This window comes from Struthio camelus, chromosome 3, assembly GCF_040807025.1.
Source record: "Struthio camelus isolate bStrCam1 chromosome 3, bStrCam1.hap1, whole genome shotgun sequence".
In the NCBI taxonomy this organism is placed as follows: domain Eukaryota; kingdom Metazoa; phylum Chordata; class Aves; order Struthioniformes; family Struthionidae; genus Struthio; species Struthio camelus.
In genome coordinates, this window is record NC_090944.1 from 76,321,280 (window position 1) to 76,338,807 (window position 17,528).

General features: G+C 40.0%; 2 protein-coding genes across 3 annotated transcripts in view; both read left to right on the forward strand.

Annotated features, from left to right (window-relative positions):
* Positions 1-731: 731 nt before the first annotated feature.
* GJE1 (gap junction protein epsilon 1) lies at positions 732-2,749 on the forward strand. Its single transcript, XM_068936496.1, is given in 4 exon segments — positions 732-740; positions 1,807-1,989; positions 2,374-2,640; positions 2,642-2,749. Coding segments are annotated over 4 exon segments (567 nt in total).
* A 3,943-nt stretch (positions 2,750-6,692) lies between these two features.
* VTA1 (vesicle trafficking 1) overlaps positions 6,693-17,528 on the forward strand; it is a 42,938-nt gene continuing 32,102 nt past the window's right edge. Inside the window, exon 1 of one of the 2 annotated variants that reach the window (XM_068938518.1) lies at positions 6,693-6,912. In XM_068938518.1, coding sequence (XP_068794619.1) covers positions 6,804-6,912 — 109 coding nt within the window. In that variant the 5' untranslated portion in view covers positions 6,693-6,803. The remainder of the gene's footprint in view (positions 6,913-17,528) is intronic. The other variant, XM_068938517.1, reaches the window with a different exon arrangement.

The following is a 17,528-nucleotide window of genomic DNA, read 5'->3' on the forward strand; positions in this document are numbered from 1 at the left end:
ATTACTGCTTTGAGTCCAGTATACACAAGCCTAAGCATTTTCAGTATGCGGTGGACTACCAGGCTGTATTCAAAATGTGGAAAAAAAAAAAAAGGCAAAAAACCAGTCTCAGTACAACTTACTACTACAACACGTTTTACTATCTTCCAAGAGGTAAACAGACTCTAATTAACTATCTGAAGAAGGAGCTGCAGTAAATGACATGTACCAATGTACTTTCACGGTCTTTGTAAGCTAGCACACAGATACTTAAGCAGATGGAGGGCATGGGGTTTTCTCCCCGCACAAACAGCGCTCCGGTGCCTTACAGTAGATATTTTAATCATGCAGTCAATACAGCTTTTCTAGTATAATTTACTGGTCATCACAGACAGAAGATCTACACAAAATGATCCCCCACTCTCATCTTTCCCTTCCTCACACCTATATTTCTAAGCATATGAATATACATTATAGAGCATGCAACACTTCTTGTTACATCAGTTTCAAGTCACGCTGCAGCCAGCTGTGAAGGAGGGTGTCTCATGACTTTGGAGGCGAAAGAGTAAATGTAGCTCTTTGGGTCTCACTATTGGGTTTTATTTTCTTGTAAAACCTCCTCAGAATGCCGAATAAGTTATTGAATATAAGCAACAGAACAATAAGCTAATTCTTCTCTTCCTTTTCTTTCCAATCTCCATGCCTTCTCCTCCCCATCTTTTGGTAAAATTCGTGCTAGTTTCAAAACTAACATGGTTGTGGTACGTCTCAGCATTTCCCTGTGTGTTTTGTCTCTGTTTACCACCACGAGTGTCAAGGGCATGCATATGCATGCATGTACAGATCTTCTGAGAAGGAGTCGCCTCCGTTGTGCATATGGAGTATGCTGAAAATTATTTATTACTAATGATTGCCAATAAGTCATTAATAATAATGTTCGAGGATAATATTATTTGTCTTAATTCAATTGTCGCTATTTATTCGAATTCAGAGTCTTGCCCCTACAGCTTTCAAGGCTATACATGCCTCCTTTTTCATTGGGCTTGCACAGGGAAAGAGCCGTTGTTAAACTGCAAACTGCCGCTTGAACCGCTCCGCAGCCCGTTCCCTCTGCCAAGCCGGGAGCCGCAGGCAGCCAGCGCCCGGAGTGTCCGGGGAGCCGAGACTCGGGCGAGCACACGGCTGTCCCCGGGCACGTCCCTGTGCCACGGCGGGCACGAGCGCGCAGCCGGTCCGCACCGCTTTGCCGGGGCGCACGACGGCAGGGGCGCCCCCGGCGGCTCCATGCTTCGCTCAAGGAATAGTTTAGGGCTTTGCAAGCAGGCCGCTTGGCTGCGGCGCTGCTCATCCAGAAGGGCGCACGCACAAAAACAGGCCTGGATGCTACAAGTAGCCCATTTGCAGAAGCTGAAATTTAATTTTCAAGAATATCATTAGGTTTGGTAATGGCATGCAGTGGCCATTATTCTGCCGTTACATTATGTCACGTAAATCAACAGATTACTAACATAATGAGTGGACTCTCTATCAAAGGACCCAGCTTTCTCTGGCTCAGTCTGTAACAGCAGAATACAGATAAAGGTGGCTAAACACATTAACTGATAAATGCTGGATAAATTAATGTTTATCTAAAACTGGTAGCAACAACAAAGTGTTCTAAACCATTACGGCGTGAGAGATCTGCTGTAGCCTTCATAGGTGTGCCTCCTTTCTCTTTGTTTTAAAACAAGTGGAATAAAATAACTATTTTGGATAATGAGAAAGACTAGGCCTCCAGCAATAATTTTGCTCATTTGTTTTCATGTTGAATAACCCTGTGATTTGCAGCTCAGGCCACCAGCGGTAACTGGCCAGTTCCACACTCTTTTCTTTGGCTCAGTTCATATGTTTTTCCTTGGCCTTTTGGGTTTTGCTGTTTGTGAAAGTGAGGCCTTGCATTTCAGCTGTGACCCAGACAAGAGAGAAGTTAATCTTTTCTGTTACAACCACCTAAGGCCTATAACTCCTTAAGTAATCCTCTTCCTCTTTTTTTCATTGTAGAAATCTAATATTTAAAAAATAATCAGCAAAAAATAAATATATTTTTCCTCATAAAAAGTAGTAATTGATTGACATGATGATCACTTAATTAGTATTTTCCTTTTAATAACCTTACATCTGTGATAAAATGGTGCTTTCTATCCTTCATAACAACCATTTTCACCTTTCAGAAAGCAATTGAGTTTTTCAAATTAAAACATAACAGTGATTTTTTACCTTTACTGTGTCACCTAAGTGTTTATACATTTGATATATATTAAAAAACAGCTTGCAAAATATTCTAGTCTGTGACTACTTTACCTGTCCCAATGCAGTTGTACATGATCCGACAACAATGTCGCAGCCACACTTCAGGTGCTCTGGGCATTGCAGCTGGTGACTGTACTCTTACCTATAGCAATTTTTAACCTTTATGCTGCATGCAAGAGCATCAAACAGGAAGATATCCTCCCAAAGCCTTTCTACACTGTTTTTTATTTGTTTGTTTGTTTGTTTGTAATCTTCTCTGTTTTGTAAAGCATTATCCTCAAACTTGTGACCTTTTGGCTTCCGACTCAACTCTTTAGTTTTGAAGTGAACCGAATCTATGTGTGTGATGTGGAAGCACTTGATAACAAGTTTTAACATGAGCCAAAGCATGGTGCCAGAGCACTTTGAAAAGACAATTTTCTTACTGCTATGTATATATTTACCACGATTGCATGGTCTTGTGTGTTGCCGAAATTTTTGAAGTCTTATATAGAGGCCTGTTTCTTAAAACGTCAATGGTGTCACTGCACTTTTAATCACTCCTAATCATTTATCACTCTGTTGGTCTGTGTTTTTACAAAAAAGATCTCAACCTATGAAAAAGAGCTTTTCCTGTCCACATGCAGCGCTGCACAGAACTACCCTGACATGAACTTTGCGGAGAACTCCCCCAGTGATTACTGCTGCAGGGTAGTCATCAGACATTGATTCCTCATCCAAAAACTTTAGTAATGTGAATAATCTTTGCTTCCATGTATAGACCAAAGGTAGTAAAATGCATATAGGAGTAAAGTGTTTGCAGGACCTGACCCTTACAGTATTTTGGCTCCCAGAGGTGGAGGAGATTTTGTATTTTTATATAGATATAGATATGGATATATGTATTCACAACTTGATGAAATATGGTACTTTTCTGAACACACGCAGTCAGAACCAATATGATTTAGACCTGCCAAGAAAAGCTAGTCCAAATTCCAGGCATAGTCTTATGACTTACTTGCAAGTCAGTGAATATTTGTGCTTGAGAAGTAGGCAGTAATGGCAGATATTTTCGAGGTACCAGAGAGCATTCTAACATTTTCCCAAGCAGTGCCACTTTTGCAGCCTGCATCTCAGCCCCCTCCCTGGGTGCAGAAACTTCTAATTATGCCGCGGTTACCAAACATTCACCAATATCAGCTTAACTCGCAGCATTCCAGTTGGGCGTTTTCTGGTAGCTGTGAATCTCCTTTAAAAAGTGAAAGAATAGCATGGTACTCCTTGCACTGTTCTGAATGCCTTATCATCTTTTGTATTTTAAATACATTTTAGTCTCCTTTTGTGTGTGTGTGTGTGTGTGTGTGTGTATGTGACTTGCTAGGATATATACTTATGGCTCATGGTGGAAAAGTTTCAGAGACAAAATAGGGATTTTATATAAAACATATACCAATTTTGTACAATTAATTTTGAAGGAGTAGAAAGCTCTGGGACTTAGTTTTGGCTAAGAGAGTTTAAAGTGTGAAAAGAAACAAAATCTCAAAAAAACTCATTTTTCTCATTCCACTCATGCCTTGACTTCAATGAAAGTTTTGCCAGTATATGACTGCACGATTAGGCCCATAGAATTTTTTGCTACGTCACATCTATTTACTTACTGTTCTGTATGCAGTTGCTAGAATAACAATTAAATAAAAGTCTTGCATACTACAATTATTTTACTAGGTTAGGTCTTGGGCTTTATGTAGGAATCAGTTGTTTTCTTGTGCTCCAGTTTCTTCTTCAGGATTGATAGAAATCTTAAACTTCTTTCAAACAAAGCCTTTTACCATCAACTGCTGCTTGTGTTTACTTAAGCAGCCCCAGACAAGGTCAGGTTCTATAACACTTGTAATTCTAACCCACACAAGTAGTCCTTGGCATATAAATGGGATTACTTGCATGATTTAGATGTTTTGGATTTGATCTCTTCAGGGCTATTTACATCAAAGTGAATCACAAAATACTGATACACAAATACATATTACTACTAAAAATAGAATTTATTTCCATACTCTAGGTACAGCTGTGACCAATTGTATTCAAATCATACCTAATCATTTATTTGTAAATAAACAAAAGAACTTAATCACAACCTTGTCAGTATTTTCCCTAGCGTTCGGTATTTCCATTACTTGACGTTCTTCACTACGTTTCAAAACAGTTTAGAAAGGTCAGAACAGTGTCTGAATACTCAGCCCCTCAGGAGACTTCCCCATGACTGCCAAGAGCATTGCAGAGCCAAGACTAGCACCAGGCTGCCTGAGAACATCCAGGAGGTTCCAAGTACTGGACTACCCACTGCTCACCCATTCCTTTGGTGGTTAAAATCCGAAACATTTCAGAATGTGTTCTCGTCTCAGATCAGACCAGATGCAGATTTTTTCATGTCCTGTGAAATGAAAATTCTCAAATTCCTCAGTTTCAGTTTTTCACTTAAAAACAAAACAGATGTTGTGGTCTTTTAGTGTAATGTTTTCATCTGCGTCTGATTCCATCATTAGTTTCTGGAACGTGTTGATGGAGATATGATGTTCATGTGGAGAACCATTTCCCCAAGGTTCTCAACACTTTCTTGCCTATTTTCACCATTTGTTTTCTGGCACTCTTTGTATTCTCAAGTGTCCCTAAGTATTTCTTTCCTCTAGTCTTCCAAATTCCCATCACTTTTATCCTTATTTACATTGCTTTCTTGCAGCTCCCTTTCATCCTTGCTCCCCTAGAGATTTATAATATGCCTGCTAACATCATGTGTTTCTGTGTTGGTATCCTCACTGTCTGATTTTAGCTCAAATACTTAGCAAGTATTTGAGATGATCCTGAAGGCTTTTTCCCATTGCGAAAGGAATTACATAATAAACTTGGGGATTCTTTGATTCAATTCTATTTCTTTACACAGTGAATACACAAAGTCCTGTCTCCCACAACACAGCAGGAGGTATATTCACTGCTTATATCAGGGTTACATTACAAGTGTTTCTTTGACTTTTTTCCTTGCTTTCCACCTTACTTTAGCTGCCTCTTTTTCACAGAGAGCATTTAAATCAATCCCCAGCTGCCGCGTTTGCAATCAGTTTTGTCTCTAGGCAGACATTACACCCATTTCAGTTCCCATTTCAGTTCACACTTAACAAAGAGCCTTATAACTGTTTCCTCTAACAGCTGCCACGAAATGAGCTCAGTATACCCTAGTAAGTGAGGTGATTGCCTTTACATGAAAGGTATAGTTGCTTTGGGCGAGACAGCTTGTAGTACAACACCACAACATCCCAGTCCTACAACTGCTCCTTGTTCTCTTCTCCTCCTTTCTTCTGTCCAGCCATAATTTCACTTCCATTCTCTTTCCAGCACTCTCTCAGGACAGCAATGAGACAGCACAGCCATCTCTCCTACCCCTGTTCCTCCCTCCGGCACACATCTTGCTTTACACTCTGGGGCACAGATATTCTCTGGTCTTGCAGATAGCCAATTGGAGACCAGAGGGAAGTTTGGAAACACAGCAATTTAAAAGAAATTAAGAAATCATTTAACTATGCTGTCAGCATGAGAAGATGACAGACACTAAAACAAATTATATGCTAGTTTATAAGATCCATTTTAAACCATTTTGCTTCAACGGTCCCCATTTCTTCCAATTTTCTAATCCCCTTTCAACAAAAACAGAAAGCTCCAGAGGTTTCTCGGAGAAAACGTTTTCTGGGAAGTTGTGATTCTGCTAAGAGATTTACTTTCTTAGGCTGGAGGACTGGCTGATTTCTGGGAAGCAGCCCAATTCAGTGAAACATTACTAACCAGGCCATTCGCAGCAACGCTTCTCCAGTGAGCCGTGCTTAGAGGAAAGGGAAAGATCTACAGTGGAACGGTGTTACTGCAGACAGCACAAGTCTGATCAGCTTGGGAAGCTGCTGAGTAGAACTAAGCGCTTGTCATTCAGCGCTCGACTTCCCGGCCCACAACCGAGTTTTGGAGGAGTGCAAGGAGAAGATTTTTGGAAACTGAAAAGGGGCCTGACTTGTAGCTGAATCTTCACCCTCCCCGTGTGCCTTTGTGAAGGCCTGCACGGCTCGGGGCGCTGACTTGCCCAAGAGAGGGGCAGGGAAGGGCAGGGGAGGCCGGCAGCCAGCACTGCCGGCAGCCAGGCCGCCATCTTGCCCCGTTGGGCCCAGGCGCTCCCGGGGCCCCGGCCACCCCCGCGTGGGGGCTGCTTCGACAACACGGCTCAAACACCAACGAGCCCGCAGGTGGTGCGGGAAACTTGTCGTCCTCGGGCATCGGCGAGCCGGTCCCCTGCCCGCTGCGGGGTTTTCCCCCCGCTCCACCAGCGCCGAGGCGAGGCCACCGCCGCCCGGCAGGGGGCGCGCCTCCCGGGTACGCCGCCGCCGCCAGGCTTGCGCAGGCGCGCAGCCGCCCTGGGCCGGAAGCGGAAGCGGCCGGCGCGAGGTTGCGGAGCGAGAGAGCCGTTGGCCCTGAGCGTTGTCGCCGTTGCGTGCCGCCGCCTCTGCCCAGTCGCCGGTGTCATGGCGGCCGCGGCGCTTCCCCCGTTGCCGCCGCAGTTCAAGAGCATCCAGCATCATCTGCGAACCGCGCAGGAGCTGGACAAGCGCGAGCCGGTGGTGGCGTATTACTGTGAGTGAGGCGGCTGCAGCTCCGCCCCGCCGGCCCCGGCCCCGGCCCGGTTCCCCGCGGCGGCCGCCCGTGGCTCGCTAGCGGCCAGCGCCGGCGGCGGGCTCAGCGCCTGGCTGCCTGGCTGCCTGCTTCCCTCCCTCTTTCCTCGCGGTGCGCTCGGTTGCGCGGCGCGCCCCTACCCTATGCAGAGTGAGGGGGGAAGCCGCACCTCTTGGGGCGGGACGTGGTGCTCCACGGTCTTCCTTGTGAGGCGTTTCGGGTGCGAGCCCGAGCCCTTCTTTCAGCTGTGTGTGTGTGTGTGTGTGTGTTTTTGTGTGTTTGTTTGTTTTGCAGCGTTAAAGCCTCTTAGTGTTTGTAGTGGGTATGCCAACAGCCTAAATATTTGAGTGGCACACACAGACATGTAAAAACAGACTTTTCTGTGTTAGGGTAGTGCTTGTAAGTATCGCTAAAAAACTAACAGTAGAGATACTTTTCAGACTTTTTCTCCTGCTGAAAAATCATTCTCTCTGTCCTGCATCCAAGTAACCAGTTTTGGTTTGAGAATCTGTAATCCTTTTAATAATGTTCACTTTATCTGCTATTAAGCTAGGCTTTTCACGTCCTCAGGGCTTTTTAAGGGAGGAGGGGACTTGGATTGTTTGTTTGTTTGTTTTTTGCCATGTTCATTTCAGTGAAACACAGCCTCTCTTACTCTAAACCTTTAAAGCTACTCCATAGCTTCCAAACTGGTAATTGTCAGGGGGCAGGTCTACCTTTTTGTAGGGTTCCCAGAGTTGCTTAAGAAATGCAAGCCTGTTGTAAGTTGTCTTACATTCTTGATGCCATTCATAACCACACTTGGAAATTTTCCAAGGTTAGCTGATTGTAAATACGAACTATTGCATACCATTACTATTATATACATTTACCCAAAAATGTGGGGATTTTTGTTTTTTAAGAGCAGGAGGTTATTTTGGGGGATTACTAGTTAGTAGCCTGTCTTCAGAAAGGATTAAATGAAAAAAAAAACTAGTGGTGTAAATAATAGTTTAATTTGTCTTAAGGTTGCAAGGGCAAATTCATGGAATACGGGCTTCGGAAAGCTCTCAAAATGTCAGGCAAGTCTATCAGAAGAAATTTTAGTATGTTATATGTGAACAGTGTGCTAATATAGAAAAGTATTACCAAGAAAGCAAGACAGCTACATATTAGAAAATTAGATGTTCTCAGTAGTATGAATTGTTTTTTGCTGGAAAAACAAAAGACAAAGGCTACTGTGTGTAACAGGAAGCACGAGCAAGGTCAGGATGTGTTTTTTTCTTTTTTCTTTTTAACCAGACATAGCACCATGTCTAAGTACTCAATAAAAATACTAGCAGATAGTGTAAGTAAGGAAATACTAGTTAATTTTGATTTTAATTTACAACAGAAATGGTTTGGTCGCTGATCCCTGTTTTTCTTAATATCTCTTCCATTCTGAAATTTAATATGAGTCCTAATGTGCAGGAAAAAGTTAATTTTATTGAATCCTGTATTAGCATTTTCTGTAAAGTGCTTTATATTATCTGTTTTAAGTAGCTTGAAAATTTGTATATATTTGTTTATTTTTTTGCTCAAGTACTTCAGCACATCTGAAGAATATATTTTAGTGATATTCTTCTCCATATATTATTCTTTAAAGTAAAAAGCGGTGGCACCTTTTTTTCAAGACAAGGTGCTTAGATCCTTTGTTCTTTTACAGAATAAAAATCAGTGACCAGTGACATCATTTCAAAACACTAATTCCTTTTATTATTTCATCTACACCTGTTTTCCGCTGATGACACCTGGTTCCTCCTATGGCTGTGAGAAGTTTGACTAAGATGCAGAATTCCTATTCATAAGAAAACATTTTATTATTTTAATTCTGCAAGTGAAGCAAAAAAAGGTCTTATGAACAATTAGTTTTGAATATTGTTGTTTTTGGAGCAATTGTTTAGAGTCCCAAAGTATCAATTACTAATATTGCTATTGCCAAAGCATGTATAGTATATAGTTCTACTTCTGGCATGCCGTGAATAAGAAAAGCTTTCCTTAAAAAGTAGATTATGTGATTGTAAGTGTAGGTATAGAAAAAAATTTGAGGCTGTTTTTCAGATAACATTTTGAAAGCAACACAAATTTTAAGTAGAATTAAAGAAAAACACCATTTCTCATTAAATGCCTGACTGAAAAAACTCTGAATCTGTTGAGCCTTTGAAAAATGTATTAGCACCAACAGTATCCTGGGTCACATGAGGAAGAGTGTTGCCAGCTGGTCAAGGGAGGTGATCCTTCCCCTCTACTCAGCCCTGGGGAGGCCACACCTGGAGTCCCGTGTCCAGTTCTGCCCTCCCCAGTATGAGAGAAACATGAACATACTGGGGGGAGTCCAGCAAAGGGCTCCTAAGACGATGAAGGGACTGGAGCATCTCTCCTATGAGGAAAGGCTGAGAGAGCTGGGCCTGTTCAGCCTGGAGAAAAGAAGGCTGAGGGGAGGGGATCTGATCAATGTGTATAAATATCTGAAGGGAGGGTGTCAAGAGGATGGGACCAGACTGTTCTCAGTGGTGCCCAGCGATAGGACGAGAGGCAGCGGGCCCAAACTGAAACACAGGAAGTTCTGTCTGAACCTGAGGAGAAACTTCTTTCCTGTGAGGATGACAGAGCACTGGCACAGGTCACCCAGACAGGTAGTGGAGTCTCCATCCTTGGAGATATTCAGAAGCTGGCTGGACGCAATCCTGGGCAATATGCTCTAGGTGACCCTGCTTGAGCAGGGGGTTTGGACTAGATGATCTCCAGAGGTCCCTTCCAACCTGAACCATTCTGTGATTCTTTATTTTTCAACTGCCACATAGTTTTCCACATGACACAGGAGAACACTGGTGCTGCAGTGCAGCGTAACACATCACAGTTGCTTTTTATTGTGGTACATTCCGGTGGTACTGCAAAAATTTAGATCTAGTCATATTCCTTACAAACCCTGTGTGCTTAATTCACTTTTTAGATACTGAAATCAGCATATGATCAGTGCCTTTATATGCTGTTGGAAAACTTGCTTCCTTTCAGTCGTAGCCACGATTAGTAACAGACATAATTTATAGAAACAAGAAAAATATATTTGATTTCTGACAGCATGTATCATAAATATACTTGTTTGCAAAGACTCACACTTCTTAAATTGTGGAGACTGTATAGAGTGTATGGAAATCAAGGAATGAAGTTTGTTTATTAGGTAATAGACATGCTCCATCTGTCTCAAATAAACAGCAAACAAGTCTTCTAAAGAAATTAGAAGGTGCTTTATAGTTAATGAAGCATTTGAGACTGTTACAGTTGAACGCTTTCTTTTAGACCGTATGCTGCTCTATATAATACCTTTTCTCACCTCTGATATTATTTTGTTCATCACAGTCATTTAATATGAAGCAAATTCATATTCAGTAATCGTCATTAGGTTCAATAGGTGTAAGGGAATACCAATAAAGACTGCCGCATAGGTCCACTAGCAAAAGGAAAATAAATGATTAATGGTCAGTAAAATACATTTCTTTTGTTAACTTAAATGAGTGTGACTGAGTACTTCAAGAGATGTAACCCTGCAAACACAAGGAGGCAGGCTTTGATAAGTAATCTGTAGTCTGTGTAACAACTACAGAAATTATATCCCTGAACTGTGCTCAGAGGCAGTCTGACTCAAAGGTTATTTTTTGAAAAATTGCAGTGTTTGAGAGGTGATTCTGTCTTCAGGAAGCTTCTGTTTTTGTTTTTAGAGCAAAAAATTCCTTTATAGCAATTGCTTCAAACTTTTAGTACTCTTTATTAAAGTCACAGAATCACAGAATGGTTTAGGTTGGAAGGGACCTCTGGAGATCATCTAGGCCAACCTCCCTGCTCAAGCAGGGTCACCTAGAGCATATTGCCCAGGATCACATCCAGACGGCTTTTGAATATCTCCAGCGAAGGAGACTCCACCACCTCTCTGGGCAACCTGTTCCAATGCTCTGTCACCCTCACAGTGAAGAAGTTGTTTCTCAGGTTCAGATGGAACTTCCTGTGGTTCAGTTTGTGCCCATTGCCTCTTGTCCTGTTGCTGGGCACCACGGAGAAGAGGCTGGCCTCATCCTCTTGACACTCCCCCTTCAGATACTTGTACACGTTGATGAGATCCCCTCTCACTCTTCTCTTCTCCAGGCTGAACTGGCCCAGCTCTTGCAATCTTTCTTCATAGGAGAGATGCTCCAGTCCCCTCATCCTCTTTGTAGGCCTTTGCTGGACTCTCTCCAGGAGTGCCATGTCTCTCTTGTAGTGGGGAGCCCAGAACTGGACACAGTACTCCAGGTGTGGCCTCCCCAGGGCTGAGTAGAGGGGAAGGATCACCTCCCTCGACCTGCTGGGAATACAAGTCTTTTCAAAGATGATTAGTAGTGCTGTGTATTAAACGTTTTTGTACTTGTTCATTGATGTTCTAATAATGTAATTTAAAAGTATTGAAAGGAGTGTCAGTGAGTTGCAAGAAAAGCATTAATGTTATGACAACCTAAAATGCAAATAGTTTTTGGAAATCCAGTAATCACAGTATGAAATAATACATAATTCTAGTAACTTCTGAAAAGCAGAACTGCGATGGAGGATTTTATTTTACAGCCTGCTAAACATCAGAAGGCGTTAATTTGAAATATGTGGACATGATCTGGTTTAAACAGTTATGAAGAAAATCCGCCACAGTTCTCGGATACTTCTTTCACTAGAAAAGCACCAGAGATATCCTTCTGAAGGTTCTTATTGTTTTGTAGACATATGTGTTTTTGGGGGATTCAGCAGGAGAGAAAAGCATTAGAGACTGTTTTTTTCCACAACAAGTTGACAATCACTTGAGTGAAAAATTGTCCAGGTTTTAATGGAAATCTCCGTGAAATCTGAGTGACTTTCAAGCTTACGCATATCCATGAGACAAGCTTCTCAAAGCAAACCATTTATAAAACCCTGCATTTAAAAAAAAAAAAAAAGACAAAAAGTAAAATTCATGGCCTAACGCAGAACTTGGAGGATGTAAAATTATTGTGTAATAGAAAACTTATTGTAGTTTACCATCTGCTGAAATATTGTAAGTTTTTACTGATTCATCCTCAAAGCAGATGGCTAAAAACAGACATATTTTAAATGAACTTTTTAATTTATTCAACTCTTTAGTATATCTTCATGACTTTGATTCAGTTTTGAATGAATAATTTAGAAGATGCACACAATTCAGAAGTAATATAGAAATTAGCAGAGGTATTTGCTCTGTTTCCCTGGAGGGATTCTGCACATTCACACGGACTCCATTTAACCATGGTATTCTAGAAATGAAATGCATAAAATAATGTTCTTGGAACATTCCTTATCTATTAAGATAAAATCCCTGAGCTTTCTAGTTCTAATGTTCATTTTTGTACCAGTTATATATAATACCTTTGTAAAAGTACACTTATAGTCTCATGTTGTTGGTGGCAGAAAGCTATTCTCCATCCTACTAATCCTGCTAATGATGTAAAGCCTATTACTAGAGATTATGTCCTGAAGAAAAGATTTAATCTGTTCTTTGCTCAGGATAAGTTAACTGACGTGGTCAAATACATAAGATATAGACATCCATTTCATAGTATATTTTGAAACTTGTTTTGATTGTGTTATGAGTATGAACTAAAAGTGTTCCTCGCTTTCAGTTTTTCTTCCTGTGCTTTGCTTTTTGTCTATTTTCAGTCTTAGCTTGTTTGCTCTAATTTTTTTCAAAGGGTTGAAAACAGGAAAACTGGACTAGCACTCTAGTTTTACTGTGGAGATACAGTAAAAAAAGTGGAGAACTAATTGGAATAACAAAAATAAATACATAAGACCCACAGTCCTCAAAACAAATTGTATCTAGAAGCAAATGTTAAAGGTAATGTGAACTAGTACTTCTGGCACTTGCTGTGATTACTTAGGTAATGAGTTTAAAAAAACAAAACCTGCTCTGACGGCGATAGTAATGAGAGCAATAAAATAGAGCATGCGTATTTTAGAGATGAAAATTTTATTGCTGTTGGTATATGTATTTGTATTAGACTCCTAAAGTTGAATTGTACACAGTAAATTGTAAATATACTATCATGCATTTTTCCAGCTTAAAATTTACATTTTTGGGGTGCAACTTCATTTCGTCTGAGCCTCTGGAAGCAGGTTTAGAACTGTCATCAGTTCTGTTTAGAACCGAAACCTTAGGTTTGCTGCTTGCTTCTGAAGACAGGAGCACTGATATTAGCTTTTTAACTCACAAAATCATTGAGGCTGGAAAATGCCTCAGGAGATCTTCCAGTGCAATCGCCTACTCAAAGTAGGGTCCCTAGTACAGGTTGCTCAGAGGCATGTCCAGTTGAGTTTTTAATATCTTCAAGGGTGGAGTTTCCACAACCTCTCTGGGCACTCTGGTCCAGCGTTTGACTACCCTCACCTAAAAACCTTTTTCTTAATGTTTGAATGGAATATGGTGTATTTCAATTTGTGCCTGTTGCCTCTTGTCCTTTCAGCGGGTACCGCTGAGAAGAGTCTGGCTCCGTCTTCCTCACTCCCTTCATCAGTATTTATACATTTTGTTAAGATCTCCCTCTGTCTTTCTCTGCTTGAAGCTAAACAGTCTCCTCATATGAGAGATGCTCTAGTCCCTGAATCATCTCTGTGACCCTTTGCTGGACTTGGTCCAGCATGCCCAGGTCTCTGTTTTACTGGGGAGCCCGGAGTGGACACAGCACTCCAAACGTGGTCTGACCAGTGCTGAGCAGAGAGGAAGGATCACCTCCCTCGACTTGCCGGCAACATTTTTCCTAACGCTGCCCAGGGTGCTGTTGGCAGTTAAGATCAGGAGTGCGCTTCTGAAACACATCTCACTGTCATGGCCACTTAGGATGCTCTGTTTCATTCAGCTGCGTAGCCTGAGAATTGAAATGGTTTTCTTTCAGTTTAAACTCAACTGAAACATGTACTGCAGGACTTCTTCAGATCTGCGTTCTAGTCCATAACTAGCCCAGGATAGACACTTTCTGCTTTTGCCTTCTTGAGATCCCGATTACTGTAAATCTTATAATTAAGGTAGTTTTTCTATTTTAGTTAGAAATACTTCATTTTCATTTTCCATATTAGAATATGAAAACAAGCATTTGAAAAATGCTGATAGTTTAAATATTATGCAAAAGCTTAGAAAGTTAGCAATTCTATATATAGATCTTTTAATCAAATTTTATAAGAGACCAAGGTTGGTCTTTAATGCACACTGAAGAATGAAAAACAAATAATTTTCTAATATTTGTAGTAGATGTTTAATTAGAGTACTTATTTTGTCATCTAGCCTTAATCACCTAAGTTCTTATTTGTAATTGCAAATTTTACCATTTTGTCTATGTAGTTAGTTATTTTCACGAGTTGCTAGTCTTCAAATAATAGTGAATTTGATGTAATTTACTCTAATCTTCAGTAACTTTAGGTAAGAGACATACGTTTTACTTGAGAATTTGACTTGACGCGATTTGGCTAGCATGTAACATAATTTGAAATACGTTACTATCAATCCGTCCTGCACTATAGGATTTAGAGTATTAGAAAGAATCTGAGGGGAGGAAGAGGTTATTGCTTTGAGTTTCTTATTAAAATTGATGTGTAGTCCTCCTCTCCCACCACCCCCAGCTTTCTCCTCAAGAAGAATTTCTTTTTCCTGTATTTCTCCCTAAAGTAATTTTATTTGGAAATATTTAAAAGTAATGTATTTCCTATGGAAAACTTAGGGGTATAAGTTGATGCCATCAGTCTAATACTTTCTCTTTTGCATCATACAGTATGGAGGAAGTATACAGTCCTCCAGTGTTTGTTTGTTTCAGTGCTATGAAATCTATTTTTAAGAGTATTTTAATTCGTTTAATTCTACAACCTGGATTTGGCCATGTAGAAATAGCGTGTTTTTATGATCTGCATGCAAAAGTTACATGAATATTGTGTAATACAGTAGTGTTCCTGAAAGGAAGAATAATTCATTTTTCTGTTTCTATGCAGATGCATTCTTTGTGAAAATACTTTTGCAGTAGTTTGAATACAATTCAGTTCTATGTTTGAGTTCCTGCTCCCACGTATTTGTGTTTCAGCTGTTGTTTTGCCTGTACCAAGTAGTTAACAAACATTTTTCTGTCAGCGATGTGACAGGGGGGAAAAAGAGGAAGGTTAGTGTCTGAGTGATTAATGAATTATGGAGTGAAAAAGCTTTCATCTCTTAACCAAAAGCAAAATCTGGCTTAAGTTGATGGCAACTTTTTTGTTACTATTTTATGTGAGTTGTGGAATATGTCAATGAAAAGTATTGAAAATATTCCAGTTCTTAATATTTTTTTGTTTATGTACTGGAATAGAATTAATTATGTGTAGAGAAGAAGAACTGTAATCTTTTAATCGTGCTAGGCCAGGAAAGAGAAAGATAGTCGGACAGAACTTAGAAAATAGAATCAACCTATTGTGCATACTAGCTGGCTGGAACTTTTGTTCTCCAGTACTTTTACTTGGCACAGAGTTAGTTTAAAGTGGGAGTTGGGGAGTTTCAGTTGTTATCCAAACATAAATCTGGAATAACTTACTGTGTATTAGGAATGAATGCCTGGCACATACTAAAGACAAAATACTCAGAAATTGTGCTATGTATTAGCAAAGGAAAAATAACGTGGTATTACGTGACATAAATAAAAGCAGAGAAGTTTCTGTAAAGCTCACTGTATAATTCCTTCCAGCACACCCACACTTAGTATTTACTGAACAAAGATTAAGGGCAACAAATCAAGACATAAATTTTGTAGTTGTCTTGGCAAAACATTTTTCTGAGAATGATTACTTGCCAAGTCTTTATGAATTTGAAGATAAATGTCCTGTCTGAAAACTGAGCGCAAACCCTCTTTTAGTTAATAATTGGCAAAACAGGTCTGTCTTTGTGCGTAAAAGATTACAAGTGACTTTAGCTCTACTTGCAACGTTAATTAATATTTAGACATTAGGTCTGTGTAGCCTCTTTTACCTCTTCAGTGCCATGCTTTTTGCATGTACCACTGTGGTTGACCACATTAAAATCCTTTGCGCTACATGATTTAGGTGAAGGGGAGGGGAGACAGGGGAAGCAGCATAGTATCTGTGGAGGAAGACAATTGCATAAAAGAAGTTTAAAAAGAACCAGTAATCGTGCTCATTTATTTGCTTCCAAGTATTCCAAATGTTCATCACAAATAGTGAATAGAGAGGAGAATTGCAAGTCATTTCCAGGAATACCTACACTCTTCAAGTAATTTGTTTAATCTTCAAAAACGTGAAAACTCTTGCAGCTACAATCTGTGATTTTAATTATCTTTTATATCAGAATTTTCAGCAGCCTGGCTTGTCACAGAGGAAAGTTATTATTAAAGATAACCAAGCAAATGGCTCCCAAAACTCTAGTTGTTTGGTTTTACAGTGTGTTACTGTGGTCATTTGGGACATGCACTTTATGCAGTGTTCGACTCAGAGTTCTTGCTTGAAAGCACTTCAAAATCATTTTGATGTAAAATGGCATCTCAAGCCATTTAAAAATTCAAGTGCTCTCTTTTAAAAGGCAATCTCTTTGACTGAAATAGAGTTGTAATGCAGAACACAAAAGAGTATCTCTTTCTGTGGTGTCCATAGCGTTTAGGAGTTGAACGCCACACTATTAGAAATTGAACTATTTGCTTTAAAACAGGATTTATGTGGCTTCAGCAAGCAATGTAGAAGTGCATTCCATTGCTTTTGCAGTATTATAGAAACCAGAATAGCTGGATTTAAAGGAATGTAAATAATTACTCTATTTTCTTTAAGAAATGAGGAGAAATCTTGACTTACTATGTTTGGCTTTCTCAGCAAACAGAGATGTTGAAGGTGGTAGACATTTGGCCTCTTGCTTAGGAGGTCTTTGCCACTGAGATTTCCTGTCAACATAAACATGGAAGACCATTCTTCGACCATTATTTGCCAGTTTAAAATTTCATTGAAGATATTAACACAGGAAAAATAAATTCTGCTAATTGCTGCTGAATATTCGGTAATGAAGTGAATTTGCCCATCTGCAGTCAGATATAATACGGGCATAATAGACTGCCTTTAGTAGATGAGAGCATGTTATTACTGTAATATTTATGTTGATGGCATTGCCATAAACTGCACAGAAATGAAAAATACAAGACTTGGGACACATAAGGTGGTAAAAGTCATGGTATTGAAAACACCGTTCTCTTAGAGGTTACCTTCATCTAGAATAGTCTGGATATTTCAAAATTAGAGGGAGTAGACAGAAGGATGACAAAAGATGCAGGCACAGAAAAAAGTGTGTTTGGAAATAAATTACATTTTTTGCCTTAGGAATGAGGTGTAATAATAATACACAAAAATGTAAGGAGTAGAAGTATTTAAAAACATTAGAAGGATATTATTATCATTTCAGTATTATCAGTAGGGGCAACTACCAGATTGTTCTCCCTTCATCCTTTTCTGTTTCTATCAGAGCAGTTCCTCAGATCTTTCAGTTTTTCAACAATATCACTTGCTGTCTGCCCGATAAG